The following is a 23,399-nucleotide window of genomic DNA, read 5'->3' on the forward strand; positions in this document are numbered from 1 at the left end:
AGTCTCAAAGAACCCCAGAATGTCATCACGGGACCTACAGGTAGCTCTTACCACTGTTGATGTCAAAGTGCACGAGTCTACCATTAGAAAGAGGCTGCACAAATTTGATCTACAAGGGAGGTGTGCCAGGAGGAAACCTTTGCTGTCCAGAAAGAACATCAGGGCAAGACGAAAGTTTGCCAATGAACACCTAGGCAAAGACCAGCACTTCTGGAACAATGTGCTCTGGACAGATGAGTCAAAGGTAGAGCTATTTGGCCACAGTACCAGAAGACATGTTTGGCGAAAACCAAAGACAGCATTTGACCACAAGAACCTGATACCAACTGTAAAGCATGGTGGTGGAAATATTATGGTTTGGGGCAGCTTTGCTGCATCAGGGCCTGGGCAGCTCACCATCATAGAATCCACTATGAATTCTTAATTGTACCACAGGGTGCTTGAGAATAATGTGAGGCCATCTGTCGGAAAGTTGAAGCTCAACCGAAGGTGGACCTTGCAACATGACAATGACCCTATACACACCAGTAAATCCACCAATGAATGGCTGAAAAGAAAGAAATGGAGGGTTCTGGAATGGCCAAGTCAAAGCCCGGATCTCAATCCCATCGAGATGTTGTGGGGGGATTTGAAACGAGCTGTGCATGCAAGAAACCCCTCAAACATCGCACAGCTGAAAGAATTGTGCATTGAGGAGTGGGCAAAAATTTCTCCCAGTCGATGTCATAGACTGGTAGACAGTTATAAGAAACGCCTACTTGAGGTCGTTTCTGCCAAAGGGGGCAACACCACCGATTAGAGCCAAGGGTGTACTTACTTTTTCCAAGTGTGTGGCAAGGGTGCCCAGAAGGCATGAATGGTGTTGGTGTCCTGTTTTCTGAGGAGTTTGTAGACAGTGTGGTGAGTGTGACGAGAGTGAGTGAAAGGTTGATGATGGTGAAAATGATGATTGGAAAGCTCTTGGTGAACATCATCTCGGAATATGCTCCGCAGGTTGGTCGGAGCAATGAAGAGAAGGACAAGTTCTGGTGTGCGATAGAGAAACTGATGGAAAACGTGAAAGATGAGGAAGTTGTTGTGGTCGGAGACCTAAATGGACATGTGGGAAGGAGTATGGAAGGTTTTGAGGGAGTTCATGGGGGTTACAGATATGGTGTGAGAAATGGAGAAGGCAGTTGCAGGAGAAGTACATGGAGGAAGGGGAAGAAGTTGTTTCTTGGGTTTGTTTATCTGGAGAAAGCATTTGATAGGGTTCCACGCGAAGTAGTGACATGGGCATTGAGGAAGTTAGGAGTGGAGGAATGGTTGATCAGAGTAGTGATGGCAATGTACAAAAGTGCGCGCACAGCTGTAAGGACGAAGGACGGGAACAGTGGTGAGTTTGAGGTGAAGGTTGGAGTGCATCTGGGGTCGGTACTCAGTCCACTACTATTTGTAGCTGTGATGGAGGTGCTGGCTTGGAATGTAAAGGAGGGTTTACCATGGGAGTTGTTGTATGCAGATGATCTGGTGTTGATTGCAGAAAGTATGGATGGACTGAAGGAGAAGATGAACAAGTGGAAGGAATGTATGGAGACAAAAGGTCTGAAGGTGAATATCGGAAAAACGAAGGTGATTGCAAGTGGTAAAGCATGTGGTGAGGTGGAAAGAACTGGGAAGTGCCCGTGTGCTATGTGTAGGAAGGGTGTCGGAGTGAACTCCATTCAATGTACAATGTGCGCTGAGTGGGATCATCAAAAATGTAGTGGTCTGAGAGGGTCATTAACCAGTGTGGCAGCTACATTCAAATGTAAGGTGTGCACAGAGGGAGCTGCAGATGGAGGAAATGTTGAGTTGGATCTTGGAGACGGCATGAAGCTGGAAGGTGTGAAAACATTTTGCTACCTTGGAGACATGCTGAATGGAGAAGGTGGATGAGACTCGGCAACGGTTGCTGGAGTGAGATGTGCATGGAAGAAGTTTCAGGAACTGAGTGGTGTGTTTACGAAAAGGGGAGTGTCGTGGAAGCTGAAGGGAAAGTTGTATGCTGCATGTGTGAGAAGCGTTATGATTCATGGGAGCGAGACATGGGCAATGAACGTAGAGCAGCAACGAAGGCTGGAATGGGTGGAAATTAAATGGTTCGGTGGATGTGTGGAGTATTCGTGCGAGAGAGGAAGACAAATGATGAATTGTGAAAGATGATGGGAATAGAGCCTGTGTTGGATGCTGTGAAGAGAAACAGGTTGAGATGGTTTGGTCATGTGTTGAGGAAGGATGAAAGTGACTGGTTGACAAGTGATGGAAATTAATGTCGAAGGAAGTAGAGGACGGGGAAGACCGAGAAAGACTTGGCTGAAGGTGGTGGAAGAAGAAATGCGGGCAAGGGGGTTAACAAGGGGAGATGAAGAAAATAGGGCCAAATGGAGAAGATTGTCATAGGGCCTGCAAGGCTAACCCCTGCTCTGGCAGGTAAAATGGCCTTAAAATGCCTGTTGTTGTTGTTGTTGTTGTTGTTGGATGACCTCTGACCTTTGATGCCAAATTCTAATAATTTTATCTTTGCATCATGATATATACTTCTACCAAGATTAGCCAAAATCCCATCGCTGGTTCACAAGTTAGCTCAGCAACAGAATTTTTACTTAATGGGAGCTCTGACCTTTGACCTCAAAATATAATTAGTTCATCTTTACATCATTATACATATTTTTGCGAAATATGACTTGGATCCATTCAGTCGTTCTCAAGTTATCGCAGTAATGAAAACTTGTCATGGATGCACAGACAGATGGATGGACAAACAACCTGAAAATATTAAGACAAAGTCGACGGAGGCATAACAAAAAAGATATTTTGAGCTTCAATTGCTGTCAAAGTGCAGGCTCCTCAACATGTCGTCAATATGTCCAAAGGTAACAAAACCTGGAAGGTTACCTTGCAATGAATCAGTGGAAGTTTGAGATTCTTCTTCAGGAAGCACTTTGTCTCCAGCCTCAGAAGTTTCTGCAGAAAATATTTGAAATATATCAGTGAGCTGGCACTGTATGTCGGGATGGAGTGGAAAAAAAAAATGTCGGTCCCATCTGCTACAAAAATAAAGTTGGAGGACCCTTCTTCAAAAGGTCACTTAGCCTACCGACATTACATATGAGAGCCAACCTGGTCTGTGGAGCTCATTGTCTAGACAGGTATCATGTTTCAGTACTCCAGACCATCACAAAAGCAAAAAAAAAAAAAAAAAAAAAAAAAAAAATCCGGGATCAATCAAAGCCAGGAAATCCTCTCGTTCATAATAATCATCTTAAGACGGTGTATTTCCGAGCTGCCTCTCTTAATGCCAATGACTGATACCATCCGACAGAGTTTCACTTGGTGCAGCATCCTTTGCTGTCGTAATTTTAATATTTTTAAATTGAAAGGACTCCCTGAAAAGTACGCAAAACTGTATTGCTTTGTCAAGGAATACGAAGGGACCAGAGGGGTGGGTCAGACGACGACTGTCAACCAGCCTGACGGAGGTAAAGCCGCTATACACATTAGCTCTTGGGCCAATCATACCTATATGGGTATGGTTAATGGTGGAATATTATCAGGAAGTTGGTGACAGCAAGAACCTACACATTTCTATAAAGTACTTTATCTATCTATAATTCCATTAATCTCTGTGTGTATGTGTGTTTGTATGTGTGTATGTGTGTATGTGTGTATGTGTGTATGTGTGTATGTTTGTCTGTGACCGCTGTTTCTCGACAACCACGGGTCCGATATACTTTAAACTTGCCAGGTATATTGCTGGGGACCCGAGGATGTGCCTTTTCAAGGTTTCATATTAATCGGACAAGTACTTACCGAGCTATGGCGATTTCTTTACCAAACACTGCAAGCTGTTCGCTTTGGACCAAACCATTGCATGTAAATAGAGGGGGGGGGTTCTGTGGTCGTTGCGAATGGACCAAACCATTCATGTAAATAGAGGGGGGGGGGGGTTCTGTGGTCGTTACTGCCACGTGGTTTCAAAGTTTTTTTTTTTTGTTGTTGTTTGCACGCATGTTTTTTTGCACCCACGTACGGGCACGCCCTAGGATGTTTACACACACACACCCCTACACAAATTTTTTTTTTTTTTTTTTTTTGGCAAGGAACGGGCACCCACGTACGGGCACGTCCTAGCTTATATATAGTACGGGCATGCCCTAGTATTTAGAATGTCAGCAAAGACTCAACCATGATGACCAAGGAGCTCTCAAAAAACCTCCGGAATAAAGTTGTGGAAAGGCACAGATCAGGGGATGGGTATAAAAATCACCGTCACCTGTGGGCAAGGTGTAGTACCTGTCAGCCCCCCTTACCATGGTAACAGTCCACAGCCATGCAGCTTAAATGGCAGATGGCTCTGCACATCTGGTAGATGAGACCCCAGTCGACTACAACAGCACGGGCGGAAGAGGGTGAATTCCCCAACGGCCAGAGAAATGGAGAGGAGTGGCGACCCACACACTTACCCATCTATACCACACACTTACCCGTGTGTACCAGCCATAGAAAGTCAATATGATGGCACACTGGCACAGCCATCATAGCCCGAGGATACTCGACATGATTGATAAAAAATATTTCAAAGGATTGAATATCCCTTGGAGCACAGTCAAGACAATCATCAAGACAAGTGGAAGGCGTATGGTACCACCAAGACACTGCCTAGATCAGGCCGTCCCTCCAAACTGGAACCAAGCAAGGAGGAAACTGATCAGAGAGGCCACGAAGAGGCCAATGTTAGCTTTGAAAGAGCTACAGGCCTTTACGGCAAAGACTTGTCACTGTGTGCATGTGACAACAATATCCCAAGCACTCCACAAGTCTGGCCTGTACGGTAGGGTGGCAAGAAAGAAGCCATTTCTCAAAAAGCCCACCTTGAGTCCCGTTTGAGGTATGCAAAAAAACCACTCCGGAGATTCTGACGCCATTTGGCAAAAAAATTTCAAATATATTTTTGGCCGAAATGTAAAATGTTATGTTTGGCTCAAACCCAACAGAGCACATCACACAAAGAACACCATCCCTAATGTGAAGCATAGTGGTAGCAGCATCATGTTATGGGGATGTTTCACATGATCATTTATTGCGATTACCTGTGACTTCTTTACATACATTTTGCAGTAACATCCTTACATCCATTTGCATTTTAAAAAAATGTTATTACTTGTATATTTTAATTGGCAAAGAAAATTTGAATTTCCAAAGTGACTAAATGAAAAAAAAAATGCAGCAATCATGAGAAAAGAGGAAACTTGAGGTCTCATGGAAGAAAAATAGAAACGAGTGCTCATGTGACACCTCTGCAGCGGGCTAGAGGGAGCATAAGCAATCAATTGCAAGTGCAGCACCAATTACATATTCACTCACCACAGGATACACTTGGCATTGGAAATGGGTATTTCTCACTTGTCCCATTAATGTGCAACTCAGCATCAGCCCCATTCTCCACACCAGATTCCACCTGCAAGAAAAAAAAAAAGACTTTGTAGCAGCATTGATGATTTACAACGTCATTGCATCTTTGGTCTGAACACCACAACAACACTCAGACGAATCGATATTTTGAGAAAGTTAAATGAATCAGGGACAGATAAATGTATGAGAATTATCCTTACGATTGACAGGCCTTCAAAAGGTATCAACCAATGATTCTTCTTCATCAATTAAAGTGGTGCATCTTCGCAATAGCAACTACAATCTTCATTTAAAATTCAGCGATTAATAAACTTCATAACGTATGCAAAAAGTAATACAACTGTAATCATTATATATGGAGAATAAAGGTGAGGTTCCATGTGGAAAAACTTCAAGAACCTGCATCTGGAATAAAAACCACCTTTAGAGGCCATTTTTCCCCGCAGGCGGGGGTTGGCCTTTTTCGGGAACTGTGGTTGTTGTTGTTTTTCGGTCCCCTTTTTGAAGCAATGTTTTACGGCCGGATGCCCTTCCTGAAGCCAACCCTTTTTGCCGCCTTTAACGACAAACAGGGAATTACCAGTGAACTGGTACTCAATTAGCCGACCTCGGAAGGATGACAGGCCGAGTCAACCCCCCTGGCGTTAATTCAGCGATTGACCGGGATTCGAACCCAGGATCCTAGGATCCTAAGCCGGCACCCTAGCCGCTAGCCCAACACCAGGGACTAACCTGCCTGCCTGCCAGGGACTAACCAGGGACTAACCTGCATCTGGAATGACCAATGCTAATCTACCAGGGTGCTGTGGAAAATGCACTCTCTGCAGTTCCACATTAGTTTTGGGAGGTGGCACCATCAGCAAATCGAGAACAGCACAGACAGTCAAGTCGAGTCAATGGCACAGTCCAGACGAGGATCTGCGAGAAGTACATGCTGTGAGCAGTTCTCAGGAATAACTCCATCTTAAAAGCATACGTGTGCATTGGTGGTTGAACCATGGAGCACGGATGAGCCTGCATCCGATGAGCTTGCCTCTCGCTCACCTGCCAGCACACCCGCCACCATAACATCACCACTCAACGCAAGTGTTTTGGAAGGTTTCCATCTCGTGGCCTCTATCCTGTCCAAGCGCGAGTGTCAACAGGCCTAAGTTATCGCATTGAGTAGATTGTCGTGACGTGGGATTATCTTGCAAATATTTTCAAGCGTTTGTATGTTATTCTTTCACGGCCAAATCGTAGCACCTCGATGCCTCAAATTTAGGGTGTAGTTACTTTAGAATCTGGACAAGGTTTTAAGCTACCACACGTTTGCAATGACGTCCGTTTCAAAGCCAAAGACTGATGGGTGTGCATTGGGATGTGGGGTCAGCCAGTGCTGCCACGTGAAATAATTGTTTCCTTGTTCTTCCCATCCCTCATCTTTATAACAAAGCAGGAGTGTCTGTCCGTCCATCCAAAAACTACTCCCTCAGTTTTGAGGCTAGCCCAGCGAAACTTTCTCTGGAACCTTATGGGGTCCCAGCAGGTGTCCGAAGGTGGGGGTGGGAGGTTTCCTAAATTTCTCAACACAGTTATAATTTTGAGTTTCCATCCATAAGAGGTGTTACGTAAACAGCCTTCACGGCAGATTTGTTTGTATTGGTTGTCACGTTAGAACGGCATATCCTGTTTACATTCGTTTACCTCGCATTACATTAGTTTATCTCACGAGTGTTTGAAAAATCGTATTTTGTCATATTTATTATATTTATAATGGTAAAGTATTCATTTGTAATTGGAATGATGCTGTTTGGAATGAAAATATAAAGAGAGATTGAGTTTAAAGGAGAATGAGAAAATTATGTGAGGGTTTCCACCTGTGAGATGCCGCAATTTTTCACTTGCAATCGCGGATTCAGCACTTGCAGTTTCTCCATTGACCGCGTATAGAAACTACGCACATTTGGGTGGTCCAGAATAATATGAGAAAAAGATTGTAACAACTTTGTAATGTTCTCACCATCCATAATTGTTCCCTTGGTCATAAAAACACTATGTGAAGTTTTAGGGATCTATTTTAATATTTAGAGGTAGCTCAACTAACTTGAAATTTCAGTATATATAGTCTATACACTATACAGGTGAAATTGGTATATAACGCAATACACAAATTACACATACAGTACATACAAATTCTAAACACATCTACCAGCTGCTTATTCAGTCTTTTCCAGTTAGGGTCTTCTTGTTGCTGTCAGGGAATGTTTTCCTGTGTTCCTGTACAACCTGCAGCAGGAACTGAAGTTTATCTTCATCATGTGTCAGCAGTCCACTGAACTCCTGAATTAGTGCAACTCCTCGTTCCGCATGGTCATTTACCACTTTCATGGCCTTCAGTCTCAAACGCTGCTTTAAAATCGCCTCGGTCTTCCCAAGTCTCTGGGTCTGCTTCCAGAAAACTGTCAGGAAGGTCCATCTTTTCAAAAAGCATGCGGGATTTCTGTGTAACAAAGTCTTCCAAACCACTTTCCCGAATATTTCCCGGATCAACTTGGATGTGCTTCGGAGGATCTTCTCGTCCTTCATTCTCCAGTGCGAGGAGCATTTGTTGTTTCACTGCTGCAGGCACATTCTTGTCAAAAAATGCAAGACCAAGTTTCATGGTTGCTGCCTTCAAAATTGCTTGGTTTACATCTTTGTACTGCACCAGAGATTTTAGAAGAAGCAAATCACTGTTTGGGGCAGAAGCCACAAGAGGAGCTGTCATCCATGCTCTGATGTAAATACAGATGGTGAAGATGGCAATGTCTCTCAGTCCTTTCTGCTCTTTGCTAGTGAGTTTGAACTGACTTATGAACATCCAAACCTTCAGGCTATAGATGACCTTTGACATCCAACGGGCATGGTTCATGGGCCCTGGGGCCATGAACCTGACTCCTTTTGCAGGAACTCCACCCAGAAAGATTACACAGTTCCAATAATTCCCGATAATCATCTCTTGGCTGGATTTCAGCAAGCTGACTCCCAACGAAAAGCAGAACATCATCCTTGATATCAGAAAGGGATTCACGAACCAATTCATCTGTGGTTGCATTATCAAAGTTATCCTGATCCAGAAATTCCCAGCGAGCCTGGAATCGTTTGAAGATTAAGATCTCTGGTCCAGAGGAGGGTCCCATGCAGCTCACAAACACTGCTCCAATCACAATTTCAAGTATGTGGTGGCGACAAGCAAGAAATAGCAGTTCGGTGCCCAGTCCTTGTTCAATCAACACATGCTCCAGTCAGCCTACTCTACAGGGTACAATGCATACTGCATAGACCCCTCAAAACATATTTTCCTTCATAAAACATCAAGGCATGCAGGGTATTCATAACTCAACTTAAAATTCCTGTAAAAGTATGCGACAATCAGAAACTGTTTCAGTGTCCATGGTATTGTAAGACGTTAGTGTAAGACCATATGGGGAAACTTTGATGACCATGAGCTACCCATAAATATTATTCAATTTCATATTATTATTTCACCAGCTGTTTTTTTTTTTTAGGTATTGGAACAGTTCTGGAGGGTGAGAACATGCCATTTCAAAAAAAAAAAAAAAAAAAAAAAAAAAATTTGTGGACCACCCCAACACACATGTTTTGTTCATGGTTTGGCATTCACTGTTTTTTTTGGCCAAGTCATTCACGAACAGGCCGTCCATGCCTGGCATTCGACTGAAGGTGGCAGAGGAATGTAGAATTTATTGGTTAATGGTTTGCCATTTGCCGTTTCTGCATTGTCTGCCTGCATTTGGGCTCACATCAGTGTGTAGCACAGGTACTGCACTTGTCTTCAATAACCCCTGTTCTTTCTCCACTGGAGTGTCAGTCTGGTGCACGGCCCTTAATTGGAGGATGTACTCAACGGCGCAAATAAAGCTGCGACCATCAGAAAATGTCACAACAACCAATGATGATAACTCACAACCTTGTCCTACATAATGAAGAAGTCCGAGGGTTCCATCATGGTGGTTCATCAAGGGTTCTCGATCGACTCGTCCTTTGTAACAGACTCGTTTGAGTTGCTGTACATCAAACCGAAGAAAGGATTTATTTTGGTTTTCCTTGCGGACGACGTATGGCACCAGGGACTAAATTTGTTGTTAAATTAGTGACAGTAGGTGAAAGATTTCACCTCAAGTCCACCCACCGGTCCACTGTATCAATATACACAAAAACAAAGATGTTAACGCATCCTTCACACATGGGCAAAATAAGTAAATGAATAAATTAAAAAACAAAGCAAAACAAATTCTGTAAAGGAGCAAAGGACAGATACGATTGATTGCTTTTTCTAGCAATAATTTATCCAAAAACAAACATTTAACCACATCTTGAAGAACCAGACAAGCAACAGCATTCCACCTCAGAGCTGCTTCCATCTGCATGAATGTCACCATCCAGAGTGACCGAATGTTTGGCAGGGCTCAAAGGAATAACGTCAGGCCCTTCTGCAAAAGCCCCATCATATGGGCTCATCGCTACTGGTTCTGGAGCACCATCCACATGGCCATTGTCACCACTGTGCTCCTCTGTAGATTCCATATCAGGCCTTTGCTCCTGCAAACAGCACACAAGGAAATTTGTGCACAAAACACTTTTTTGTCATCTGCCAGTTTATTTTTCACTACCTTACTGAAAGTTCATCACAGGAGAATTTTTTTTTTAAGGTGTGTGTGTGTGTGTGTGTGTGTGTGTGTGTGTGTGTGTGTGTGTGTGTGTGTGTGTGTGTGTGTGTGTGTGTGTGTGTGTGTGTGTGTGTGTGTGTGTGTGTGTGTGTGTGTGTGTGTGTGTGTGCAACCTGGCATGTTCTTTACTGATTATGCGTTTTTTTACCCTGTGAGACGTAATCCATAGCTGGTGCTCACCTTGAAAGCCAAGAGGTGCCTTTTTCATTTAATAGACAAATTTGGTCCTCATTGGTTAGGTGTTTATGCAGTATGCCATCCTGACTAGAGCAAATATAGTCCCGTAGGGGCGGCATGCTGTTTAAGTCGTGGGGACTCATTCCTATGAAGGAAGGGTCCAGTTGTATGACCATTCATTCTGGCCCTTCGGGGTTAAGATGCATGTTTTGATTGAAAACATGTGTTTGGCCTTTAATTTACAAATGGCAACAAAAGCAACAATATCAATGTTCTGAAGCTGTGTATTTTCAGAGAATAGCTTCAGAACAAGCTTTGTTGGGACATGGTGGTTCTCTGCAACCCAATCAAGCAAATCAAGCCTACCAGCTCAAATCAAGCAGTTCATTGCGCTGTTGCCTCCTCAGTAAAGGAGAAGTGTTCCTCACCAAGAAGCAAATCCAAACCAGTCCACTTCGCACAGACATAGAATAAAGAACTACTTCTAAACACCATTGCATGACATTGCGCTTTTGGTTTTTCTTTGTCATCTGGTCCACAGTTGCCGATACCACATATAAAGGTTGGCGTCCAATGCCTGTTGCTGATTGGACATTCTCAATCATCCAAAGCCTTTCCTTGGCATATCGAAAATCTAAAGTTACAAGGCCTTCATCCACCTATTCAAGGAGTAGTGTTCTCCTCATTGGGCTGGCACCCCTGCCTCACCTTTCACATGTTGATGCCATGAAGAACAAGGCCCCTCTCACAAAAACTTTTTTGGGATCTCATGATGTGGATGAATCTCCAGGCCTGTTAATGATGTGGACAGGTCCCTTTTCGTGGTCTGTTCCCTCCTCCCCCGGACAACCCTGACCAACACCCCTTTATTGATACAAAGGACTTCAAACGACATCTATTGGTAACAACCACAAAAGTAACAGATCCAAAGCTCTCATTCCAAAGAGTTTGAAGTGGCAAGCCCCTTGACATGCTTGATCACCATTGCCCTGCCAAGAGGCTCAGCTATTTGTAGTTGAGAATAAAGTTACCACTGTGGTGATAAAATTCAAAGCAACGTGCTCAACACACTGCTTCCATTAACAAACAGGTGGTCAATAACATTTGATGAACATTCCAACTGCAGGAGATTACACAGGTTGTTGTTTTTAATACCACTACAGATCTGCTTTGATGCATTTGATGGCAGAACATTTATTAATACGCTGCCATATTCAAGTACAGGTGGTAACAATTGGATAAAACAACAGTAGAACACTGGTACAACATGCACTTTGACAATGGAGACTAGAACGTCACTCGGTAGAGAACATACCTTTGTCAGGCTGAACAGTTTACCTTTTGTATCCCACTGATAGGCCAGATCTGCACCTAAACCTAAACCAACATCTAATCGGCTTGTTCTTGTCAACTACCCAACTCATACACCAGGTTTTGTCATAACTCGTCCACAACATTTTGAGGCATCATGCAATACATCACTTTTGGTCCTATTACTCAATGGTGAAGAATGACTAATTTATTTATTTTTTAACCCATGGGTTTTGCTCATAAATTTAATTCTTCACAGTGAAGATACACGAACTTGATCAGATATATGAACTTTCTTTTTCGGATAAGAATTTAAATTCAACGGATTATGGCTGGAATACCACTTCTCCGATGAAATCATCGTCATCACCCTATATACCCCATGGGGAGTTAATGACATACTAGCCGAAACCCGTGGAACATCCACGGAAGGGAGGATGGGGTGTATGGATAGAGTGTACCATTATGGATGGCATAGGGGATTTGCTTGTCCGAGTAAGAGTTAGGAAGAAAGATGAGAATGAAGAGTGCGTATATGAACAACGATCGCCGACACCGGCACAAATGCATGCTTTGGATTGTCCAATCAGTGGACGGCTTGCTTCGCCTTCGCCCAGCAGACGCCAATACGATGGCGTCGTATCGGCAGTTAATCGGATGCTTTTGGGCCCCAACGTTGGCTAATTCAGATTTTTCGAGTATGACTGTACGTGATAAACAAAGAGCGTGGTTCGTAGATCGTAAATCCATTAGTGCCGTGGGCATCGGGTCACTGGGTGCGGTGTAAAAGGGATAACAAAGTCGAGTCCTTACGCTATTATTATATAGATGCCAAGTTTCAATTTTTTTTTTCTGTTGAGCGGTTTTAGAGAAAATTATGTCCAATTATTTTTTTACTTTAATCCAATATGGCTGCCATACCTATGTCAGAGTTAGCAATAAAATTTTCTCCATGGGGAGTCCCTGCTAGGTTTAAGGTTCTACATCGATCAGACAAGCGATTAGCCTGGTGTTGGCTTGGGACCCTCGGATCCTGAATTCGAATCCCGGTCGATCGCTGAATTAATGCCAGGGGGGTTGACTCAGCCTGTCATCCTTCCGAGGTCGGCAAATTGAGTACCAGCTTGCTGGGATGAATGATCCCGGTGTGTATCCCGATTTAGAATAGGTACACCGTATCCCTGCGCATCGTAAGAGGCGACGAAGGGTTGGCGTCAGGAAGGGCATCCGGCCAAAAAAACATTGCCTCAAACAGGGAACCATGATTGTCATGGGGCCCACAAGGCTAACCCCCGCTCTAGCGGGGAAAATGGCCTTAAAACGATCATTCATTCATTTATTCATTCAGACAAGCGATTGCAGAGAAAAAACATTTTCAAAGCGAAATATATATAGACGCACACACCATTAGGCTCGCATCCCTTTTGGGTTACGACTAATTATAAAATCCAGATCTTCACCAAAATCGAATCAATTGGTCGTTGTCACACACCCAACCAGTCCACAAAGATTCGTCCGAATCAATCTAACTTTTTGAGACATCGTGCTCACAAACAAACGGGGGAGAAATCAACCTCCGGGTTCCCAAGGTCACGGAGATAATAAACAGTCGTGATTCTAAAATTATTGATAAACACAAACAATTGAATAATCAAAGCATCATCCAACACCAAAAAAAAAAAAAGTAAATCGATATTTGATGTGCATGTTACTTTCTTTCTGAAGTTACTCTTTTATTTATAGCATTCATTACGATTTCGATATGGAATTGCTACTTCCACAAGCAACACGTCTTTTGATCAGATATTGCCATATGTAAGAATATTATAAAAGAGCCCTTACCTTCACACAAAACCCAAAACACAAATTTAACCTTTTGTTTCCCCTTGAGGTTTTATTTAATAAAATTGTTTCATTTCAAAAAAAAAAAAAATTAAACTGTTAGGCCAGTGGGTTTACTCTCAATCGCATGATGTTATGACAGATTTAATATCGACTTCATTCCAATTACGGTTTCTCTGCAAGTGCAGACATTTCTCCCAGCTACGTGAAAACGTAAAAAGCTAAGAATACCAGACTGGGATCTTTCCCGTCCATAACTGTTGCAGGTTGTTCCCAATTTTACAGCGAACAGGTTCCTACATGCCATCCGTCCATGTTTGGTCCCTAACTTAAAGTTTGTTCTTTTCTCAAACTCAAGTAGGAGTTTTAGGCCAGTCAGGTTATATTTTCCCCACACTTTCCCTCTATCATCCTTGCCTCATTTTCCAATTCAAATCTTCTCCAAAAGAGGAGCAAAATAATAATAATAATCACGACATTCCTCTCGTAGGACGTCTCCAATTACTCTGCATATCTGGGACTATTCCACCTTTTGTGTTGAAAGTCTCCCCTCCCCTTCTCACACCCTCCCCTTCTCCCACCCTCCCTACACCAGTCCCAGTAATGGAGTTGATGTCTGCATCATGAACTCCATTCCTCACTGTCGACACCAACCATTTATAAATCACAGTAACATATCTGGCTGTAAATTCCACTTTGTAAGAACTTGTGTTTGTGTGTGTGGCATACCTCCACCTCCGCCTCCACCTACAATTGGCAAAGACTCTGTTTAAACCTTCATTTCTCTAACAGATCAACTCGACAATCCATCCCAACTTGACAGGTTCCTCATAAATGCCAATTTCAATAGTCTCCATGCCAGAAAGCTGGCTGTAAGCTCTGGAACTAGGTCCCCCGTCGTTGAAGTGATGCGAGTTGACAAAGTGGAGGACGCAAGGCGGCCATCTTGGATTTTGCCGTGGCGAGCCAATTTTCAATAGCGTTCTCCCTTATGCGTAGATACACCCACACACCAGATTAGAAGTTGGTACTTCGCTTATTTTTCAAGATATTTCGCTCACAAGGTTCAGACATACATGGCGGCGGCCACCTTGGATTTTGACGTGGCGACCCAATTTTCAATAGCGTTCTTCCTTATGTCTAGACACACCCACACCAGATTAGAAGTTGGCACTTCACTTATTTTTCAAGATATTCCGTTCACAAGGTTCAGACTACATGGCGTCAGACATACATGGCGGTGGCCATCTTGGATTTTGACGTGGGTTGCACCCACACACCAAATTAGAATTCGGTCCTTCGCTTACGCACGCGCTTACGCATGCACGGACGCACGCACACGCACGCACGCACGCAGACAGGAAAACCATAGTCCCCCTTTCGCTCCGCGGTGCGACAGGGGACAAAAACCAACCATGGCATGGTGGATAAAACTTCATGCAATTGTGGGTATGACCCAATCTATAAACCGTTTTTCGTTGCTTTGCCCCTGTCTGCAATACTTGGCTCGTCCTCCTTTGGGTGCCTCCAATTGACCTCATCACCAACCAACACTCCCATCCACACATAAAAAACGATACAACAGATAAACAACAAACCAGGAAGCTTACTTCTCATAAGAAAAGTTAAGGAATCCATCATTGCTGCAGACTGCAGAGGTAATGTGCCATTTTCAGTTTGCATTGGCTTAGGCCTAGTCTTGCTCCTAATCTCGACAAACAACCACTCAGATTAATATGAAAACCCTCTTCCTTGTTACAGATAACTGCATCGTCATACAGTAACCCATACGACAAACAGGTAAACAGCAGGTGCATCCCTTTGAACTCAAATCTATTAGATGCTGGCCTGCCAAATAGAACAGGTATTTCAATCCGGGCAAACGTTTCATCCTCTAATCAAACAAAGTCCCCGATCTATTTCTATGGTCAGCCAATGGAAGCGGTCGAGTCTCTTGAACCTCTAGGCATGGCAATCAGCAATGACCTCTCCCGAGCCGACGGCATAGCGTAGCGTAGCAGACATTCAAGAGCAGCCGCAGAATGGGCATCCTCCGTTGTTCCATTATAAATCAGAAGTACGCACAGCATGCAGGGCATTTGTCTGGAGCTCATTGGAGTACTGCTCTCTCCATATAGCTGGCACATCACACATCTGTCTCTCCTGAATTCTGTAGAATCTCAAGCTAACAATATTGCAATACCTACCACGATATTGAAGGCAAAGACACAAAAACTGGTTTCCCTTATCACAGACAGGTCAGTGCCTTCTATTTCTATATAAAAATATCAGTTACAATAAAATGAATGAATGATCGTTTTAAGGCCATTTTCCCTGCTAGAGCGGGAGTTAGCCTTGCGGGCCCCATGACAATCATGGTTCCCTGTTTGAGGCAATGTTTTATGGCTGGATGCCCTTCCTGACGCCAACCCTTAGTAGCCTCTTACGATGCGCAGGGATACGGTGTACCTATTCTAAACCGGGGTGCACACCGTGATCATTCATCCCAGCAGGCTGGTACTCAATTTGCCGAACTCGGAAGGATGACAGGCTGAGTGAACCCCCCTGGCGTTAATTCAGCGATCGACCGGGATTCGAACCCAGGATCCTAGGATCCCAAGCCGGCACCCTAACCGCTAAGCCAACACCAGGCTAGTTGCAATACAATGCTTGAAAAAAATAAATAAACCTAAACGGGTCCACAGACACCAGAAAGAATACATTTTTGCAACTTAGAATACTGAGCAGAGAAAAATTTCAGAACCGATTTTAAAAAAAAAAACCTTCAACTTCACCTCCTCCTCTCCCTTCAAAAAAACAACATTGGAATAAAAACAAATAAGCAATAAAAAGGATGCAATTAATCCAACCAATCAGCATCTGTAAAACAGGCCTCAATGTAATTTCAGACAAGCAACAAACTATGCCATGTTCATTGTTCAAGCAAAACCCTGGATCTACTTTAGGTCAAGCTGCAGCAGAAGTTCGAATACGTAACAGCACAATAACTTGTGTACACACAGCTGCTTAGCCCCTTCACACAAGTCCACGAGCCTGTCACCAAAGGTACCACCAAAACCCACAGGGCCATATTCAGGAGGTGTCAGCTTACATGTTCTTTGCATAACATCAAGACAACCAAAGTCAGTGAGATGTGCAAATTATACAAACATCTACATAATAAATACACCTGCAATTAAACAAACCTCCTTCGGCCATTTAACAGAGAGAGCGCATGCCAAAACTTTGATGTTTGAGAAATTTTATGAAGAGATTTTGTTAACCCTCCAATAGTGCGGCGGGGCTTTGGACATGGGTAGTAACATCGCCGGGGGTTTGAGATGCCCCACCGCACCAAAGGAGGGTTACGAGAGCAGCTTTTCAAACAGTACAAGCCAATTTATTTACTTCTTTGCAAATTGGACAAAATTATATAATCGAATACATTTTTATATCCCACCTGACAAGTACATACTTCAAAATAAATAAAATAATGCCTTTAAATATCGTTTTTTTTAATCCAGAAGTTTAGCACTACGGAAGCAGTCTTATACACCACCGGTATACACCAACAAGACCGAATCAGTTTAGGAGATGTAGGTTTCATTGATCACCATAGAACCCAGCGTCAATAGACAACGTACATGGCCTCTTCATCCCAGTACTGTACCCTCTTACATGCCACACCCTTTTCCCAGGGGCTGCACTTGACAGCTCCTAGTACATAAACCATCCTATAGAACTTGTCTAAGCACTGCAAAACTGGAGGTGCTTGGAAGTATTATTGAAAAGGCGATTTGTGTTCTATGGCGTTAAAGTATATAATTCAATTTAAATAATTATTTAAAGAGATTTAAGGCGTATAAATTAATTAATTCTGGGTTTTATCGCCATTATACCCAGCGTCTATTACATCACCCTATCCAACACGTTACATTAGTTATCCGTACCTGTTGTACATGACATCCTTAAAAACAGTAGGTTTCCTGCTTGGAATGCTTTACAATTTTGTTGGAGTGCCAGGCAGGCAAAGCAAAAATGTCTCGTGCCACTCTGCGCACGCACAGTTGGGACGAATTCTGGGCCAAGGTTTGGTAAAACATCAAACTGGTCTTCCTATTCGTGTCCCGATTCCTGTTCAAAATATAACATTCAATTTAAACAAGTTGTTCCACCATCATAAACTGACAAGACGGACGGACGGACATGAGCGACTTGCTTAACCCCACTTTTCGCTTCGCGTGTGTGGGGTAATAACACAAGGAACTGCAAGTACGATTTTTATCTCCACTCTAAAATACTGCCATCGCCATAGCATAAAATAAAACATCAACATTGCAAATCCCCATGCTTCCCACCGAAAGCAAAGTTTAAAGATGGAAAAGGGTTCCACTGGGAAATTACCCAATATCAAATTTTGAGTTAACAATATTCGGTTTTTACCCATGACCCGAAGTCCCTACCCCTTGGGTATGAACAGGATGTCTAATCCCCCCCCCCAAAAAAAACAATACATATTTCATGCGTCCCCCAATGTTGATTGCACATACAAGGTTTCATCTATATAATAATAGCGTAAGGACTCGACTTTGTTATCCCTTTTACGCCGCACCCAGTGACCCGATGCCCACGGCACTAATGGATTTACGATCTACGAACCGCACTCTTTGTTTATCACGTACAGCCATACTCGAAAAATCTGAATTAGCCGATGTTGGGGCCCAAAAGCATCCGATTAACTGCCGATACGAAGCCATATTACGACGCCATCGTATTGGCGTCTGCTGGGCGAAGGCGAAGCAAGCCGTCTGCTGATTGGACAGGCAAAGGCGAAAGCAAGCCGTCCACTGAGTGGACAATCCAGAGCATGCATTTGTGCCGGTGTCGGCGATCGTTGTTCATATACGCACTCTTCATTCTCATCTTTCTTCCTAACTCTTACTCAGACAAGCAAATCCCCTATGCCATCCATAATGGTACACTCTATCCATACACCACATCCTCCCTTCCATGGATGTTCCACGGGTTTCGGCTAGTTAAAAAATATTTTTAAATGTGTCTGTAATTCCATTTTTTGACATTTAACCTTTTGAGCCCACACCAGGGGGGCAAGGCCAAAAATGATAAGTGTTCTCACACCTTGCTGGGTGGCGATCATAACTACCAAGTTTTGTGAATTTCTGCACAACCACTTCGGATGAGACAAGGAGGTAGACAGGCAGAGATACCCCGTTACAGTATTGCAAAGGAGGTTGAAAGACAAAAAGTGAGGATGAAGAGCACATCATTCTCATTTCAAACACATCTTGCTCTTATACTCAAAACATGGCATTCTGATGGGGGCGATGATGAATGCACCCCGACAAATCACACTGCGTTCATGGATGTTCGCATTTTTGCAAATCAAAGGCACATGTGGGTAAATTTTAAAGGGGGTAATCCGGGGTATCTCAAGTCTTTCGGCAAAAAAATGGCCACTAGGTCTCCACAGTGCAGAGTGTACTCTGTTTAATTAATTTTTATACCAAGAGTGTATTAATTAATGATATACTTTTTTTTTTCTTTTTTATAAAGCACCTCGTGGGTATTAAAGAATATTTTCTTTACAGCTGCACATCCCATCGATACAAGCCTCATATCGAGAGACTTCCAAAACCTATTGTTCAGCTCCAGATCCCAAAATCCTTGACGCTTTGATTTTGATTTACCGTACTCTTTACAGAGCGTCGGTGCTGCTGAAGCAGTTTCTCAGTAAGGGTTGTACTGGTTGGTTTGCCATTGCCTTTCCAGCTTCATTTCTCCATGCTCCATCCTTCAACTGGTAAGCGTCTAGAAAGGAAGCAGCACGTACCATTTTTAAAGTGTTTCATACAACTGGGCTGGGGTTTGAACCATCGACCTCCCAAACAGAATGGACGCTCTATCCAAAATGCTACCGAATCTGGTCCTTGAAGCTTCGCTTTGTAAAAGCTGGCGAGGTCATTGATGCAATGCTGCTATGGAAGTTTCCAAGCATTTTTAAGTCGTCGGCTATATACACACAATACACAGAGAAGAGAGGTAGGAATTTTGTAAAGTGTATGGTCACTTCACCGTTTTACAGCCTCAGTGAGAAGCCTCTAGCATTTTGTAAATTGTGATCACAAAGTAATACCATTTCATGAAGTCAGATTTGTTACAAAACATACCTTGGACATAAATATCAACCTTGGATTGAAGATTTGTGAAGCCGAATGATTCAATCCAAGTACCTGGTAACAGAGAAAACCCTTCAAAATATTGTTGCAGGAACAGCCATAGAGAGTAATAGGGGTTAAATTGGCTAGTTATTTAATTAATACGTGTTTAGCGGAAGTGTTGGCTATGTGCAATATGATAGAACACGTGTTTAGCAGACAGCTAAAACGTCTTTCATACCCTTTCGAAATGTGTAAACAAAGTCTCATTATCCTTCCCCCATAAGTTTCTAAATCGTTTCCCATTGGTAATCTGTCATCGATGTTTTCTTTACAAATTGTTTGAGCAACTTCTGTGCATGCGAGTGTAGAACATACTGCTGGGGTTCCGACAGTCTGGAGATGAAAAAACGGTTAATTTCACCATTAAAGTACAAAGTCCTCTCTTGGCACACCTGAACTCCGAGCCACCTACTACAAAAGGTTTCATCCACAGCTCGATGGAATACTGCTCTCCCTTTGGGTTGGCGCACCTGCCCCATGCATTGCTCAACTTGAGGCCGTGGAAACCAAGGCGTTCAGGATCATTGGAATCTCTTACAATGAAGCAGTGTCTATGGACCTATCACATTGCCATCGCCGAAAGATCGGTGGTCTCAATCTTCTCCACCTCACTTCTGGTATTGTAGCCTCTGCCCTCTCCATGCTTTCCCCCTCCACCCTCCAGGTACCAACAGGGCGCACGGTCCACCAACCTGTTTCTAGTAAAACGCCCAACATCCAGAATCACTGCTCACCTCATTCATTGGTTTCTCTTTTTCCCACATTTGGAACAAATTTCCATTTGATGCTCTTCAATCTCCTTAGTCCCTCCATATCTTCAAGATAGCTGTTCACCACCATTTCAGAACACCCCCATCCCAAACCAAAATCTTTTCTACAACCAATAAACCACCAAACCCCCATCCCCAAATATTACTTCTGTGCCCATCTTGTTCAGACTTTGTGTTTTCCCCGACCCTTCATCATTAACCACATCACTTTTTTGTCCGCCTGTCAATTTTATCCATCGGGCCTGCTTTTGGCATTTTCCCCTTTTCCTTCCGAGGTGCCTTTTGTAATTTTGCATCATGATCGGTTATGTGTTCTAGCTCTTCCATGATCCACGATACAAAATAAAAAGGTGTTGTTGGTTCGGTGTGCGGCCCGAATGGATTACAAAACCACGGTTGCAATTAAATTAAAGACCATTATAATCTAGAAAGAGCAATCAGAGATTGCAGACCCGCGCCAAAGGACGTGTTTTTCGTGGTTTTTTTAAGGCTTTTGTGTTAAAACAAATATGGCTGACGAACCACGTGACTGATGACGTCATCATTTCTTTTATCCACCAAATTTATCCCAAAATGATGCTCAATAAATATCTTGATCGGATGAAGTTTTGTACTTGTCAAATTATGACAATTAGCAACGGTACCTGCCCGACGGGTGGGGCTTCAATTGGGAGGCCCAAATGAAAAGGCAAAATATCAGAAATTGAAGGCTTTTTTTTGTTTTAAACGATTTATATAAACATCCATTAAATCATATCACACACAAATCATCAAAATCTAAACAGTATTTGTAGAATTTCAATAAAAGCCACATCACTGTTCATATCGGTAAATATTATTCCATCGTGTTTGGAAAAACTGGAAAATTGGAAAAACAATATAGCCTATTTTACTCCAGGGGTTCCCAGGATTACCCACCCACAATGTAGTTGCTATCGGTTCAGCAGTTTTTGCGGTAGCTGGGAACGGACAGACAGACAGACATTTGGTGAATTATAGTAAGATGGAGGCATCTATGAAATCATCATGAACATATTTTATTCCACATGGAAAGTTCTTTACAATTAGCCATGTCTCAATTTTTTCGATGCGGCGACTTTTTCTTTTCTTTTTTTTTTGGTATACAAGATCGAGGCTCGTGAAAGAACAAACATTAATCACACAAACAAAAATCAGACACATAAAACATATAATAAGGGGAGCGGTAGACAAGATGGGGAGAGATGGGGAAGCACACAAACACAACATTTTTGTTTTTTTTTGTATACTAGATCGAGGCTCGTGAAAGAGCGAAACACAACATTTGAGAGCAGGGACATTGGGAGGTCTGTGGGAGGGAGAGGGCTTGGGGGGAGGAGGCGTGGGAAAGGTGGGGGGAGTGGGGTGGGAGAAATATAAAACACAAGGACACTGCAAGGACTTCCAGGAAAGAAGTTGGTATTTCAAAAAAAGTGGATTTGGGGTGAATTAGCAGGGGTAGAAAAGATCAAGGTTTTGGATGGGGGAAGATAAGAGATGGTGGGGAACAGCTGTTTTAAAAACCTGGTGGGAGGAGTGGGATTGAAGAGAGTGAGATAGTTTGTCCCAGACACAGGAGAAAAGAGGAATGAAGTAGTGAAGGTGAACAGTCTTGATTTTGGCAGTTTAACCATAAGCGGGGTTTCTGGCAGATCGTGTGCGACCTGCAGGAATATTTGGGGGACAAAGCCTAGAGAGAGCTGGGGGAGCAAGGCCGGAGAAGAGTCGGTAGAAGACAGAAAGACCACCAACCTGCCTGCGGCGAGTAAGTGAAAGGCCCCCGGAGTCAGCTTTATCGCGGGACATTCCAATGATTCTGAAAGCTTTGGTTTCAAAAACAGCGTGAAGCCGAGCTAGGTGTGAGGCAGGGGCACCGGCCCAGAGGGGAGAACAGTATTCCATTGAGCTGCGGATGAAAGCCTTCCATGTGACGAGAAGCTCAGGTGTGCCAAGGAAGGACTTCGCGCGACGGAGGATGCCCAGTCGGCGACGGGCTTTGTAGGCCAGATTGGAAATGTGGTTTTCCCAGGAAAAATCATGGCAGATAGTGAGACCCAAAAGCTTGAGTAACAGAACTTATTGGAGTGGATTGGTCAGAACGTAGATGGGAGGGTTGTCCAGTCGGTCTTTTCGGAGAGACATAGTAAGAGTGAGATTTGTCAGGATTGAAAGACATGTTCCACTTGTTTTACCAGTCTGATTTTGTCCAGGTTTGCAGAGAGTGAGGAGGCTGCAGACTGTCGATCTGAGGGATGAGGAATGGAGTGGCAGAGAGTGGAGTCATCAGCAAAGAGATAGAGAGGATTTTCAAGAGAGTCGGAAAGATCATTGATGAAGACCAGAAAAAGCACAGGGCCCAGAACACTGCCTTGGGGAACTCCCACCTGAACAGAAAGGGGAGATGAGAGAAACCCATTCACATTCAGGGCCACACGTTGACTACGACTAGAGAGGAAGTCCACAAGCCATGCATGGAGATTTCTATGGATACCATGGGAGGAGAGTTTGGTGAGCAGAGCGGGGAGCCAGACCGTATCGAAGGCACATGATATGTCAAGGGAGACAGCTCCAATTAAATGTTTGGCATTGAGGACCTTCATCCATTGTTGAGACAGCAGAAGCAGCATGTCCAGAGTCGAGTGGCCTGGTCTGAAACCAAATTTATGATCAGAGATCAAGCCATTGGAGAAGGAAAGATTTGATATCTGAAGCAATGCTGATAAATGAGAGAAGGCCGATTGGTCTGTCGTTGCAAGGATCTGTTTTTGTACCTTTTTTTGTGTAAAGTGGTGATGTCGGCTGATTTCCAATCTGATGCAGATGACCTTGAGCAAAAGAGAGGGTGAAGAGAACAGAGAGAGGGAGTGAAAGAGCAGCAGAGCAGGATTTTAGGACCC

The 23,399-nt window shown here is 43.4% G+C and overlaps 1 protein-coding gene across 10 annotated transcripts in view; it reads right to left on the bottom strand.

The window, feature by feature from the left end:
- Positions 1-23,399, bottom strand: part of LOC137431794 (uncharacterized) — a 137,945-nt gene that overhangs the window by 97,804 nt on the left and 16,742 nt on the right. For 7 of the 10 annotated variants that reach the window (XM_068123502.2, XM_078782478.1, XM_078782477.1 and 4 more), the window contains exons 2-4: positions 9,823-10,017; positions 5,386-5,479; positions 2,917-2,985 (exon numbers count right to left, since the gene is read on the bottom strand). In XM_068123502.2, the coding sequence (XP_067979603.2) occupies positions 2,917-2,985; positions 5,386-5,479; positions 9,823-10,002 (343 nt within the window). In that variant the 5' untranslated portion in view covers positions 10,003-10,017. Of the gene's footprint in view, positions 1-2,916; positions 2,986-5,385; positions 5,480-9,822; positions 10,018-19,183; positions 19,305-19,663; positions 19,727-23,399 lie in introns of all 10 variants that reach the window. The other 3 variants (XM_078782472.1, XM_078782473.1, XM_078782476.1) reach the window with 3 other exon arrangements.

Source organism: Myxine glutinosa, chromosome 7 (genome assembly GCF_964187855.1).
Source record: "Myxine glutinosa chromosome 7, kmMyxGlut1.1, whole genome shotgun sequence".
Lineage (NCBI taxonomy): Eukaryota > Metazoa > Chordata > Myxini > Myxiniformes > Myxinidae > Myxine > Myxine glutinosa.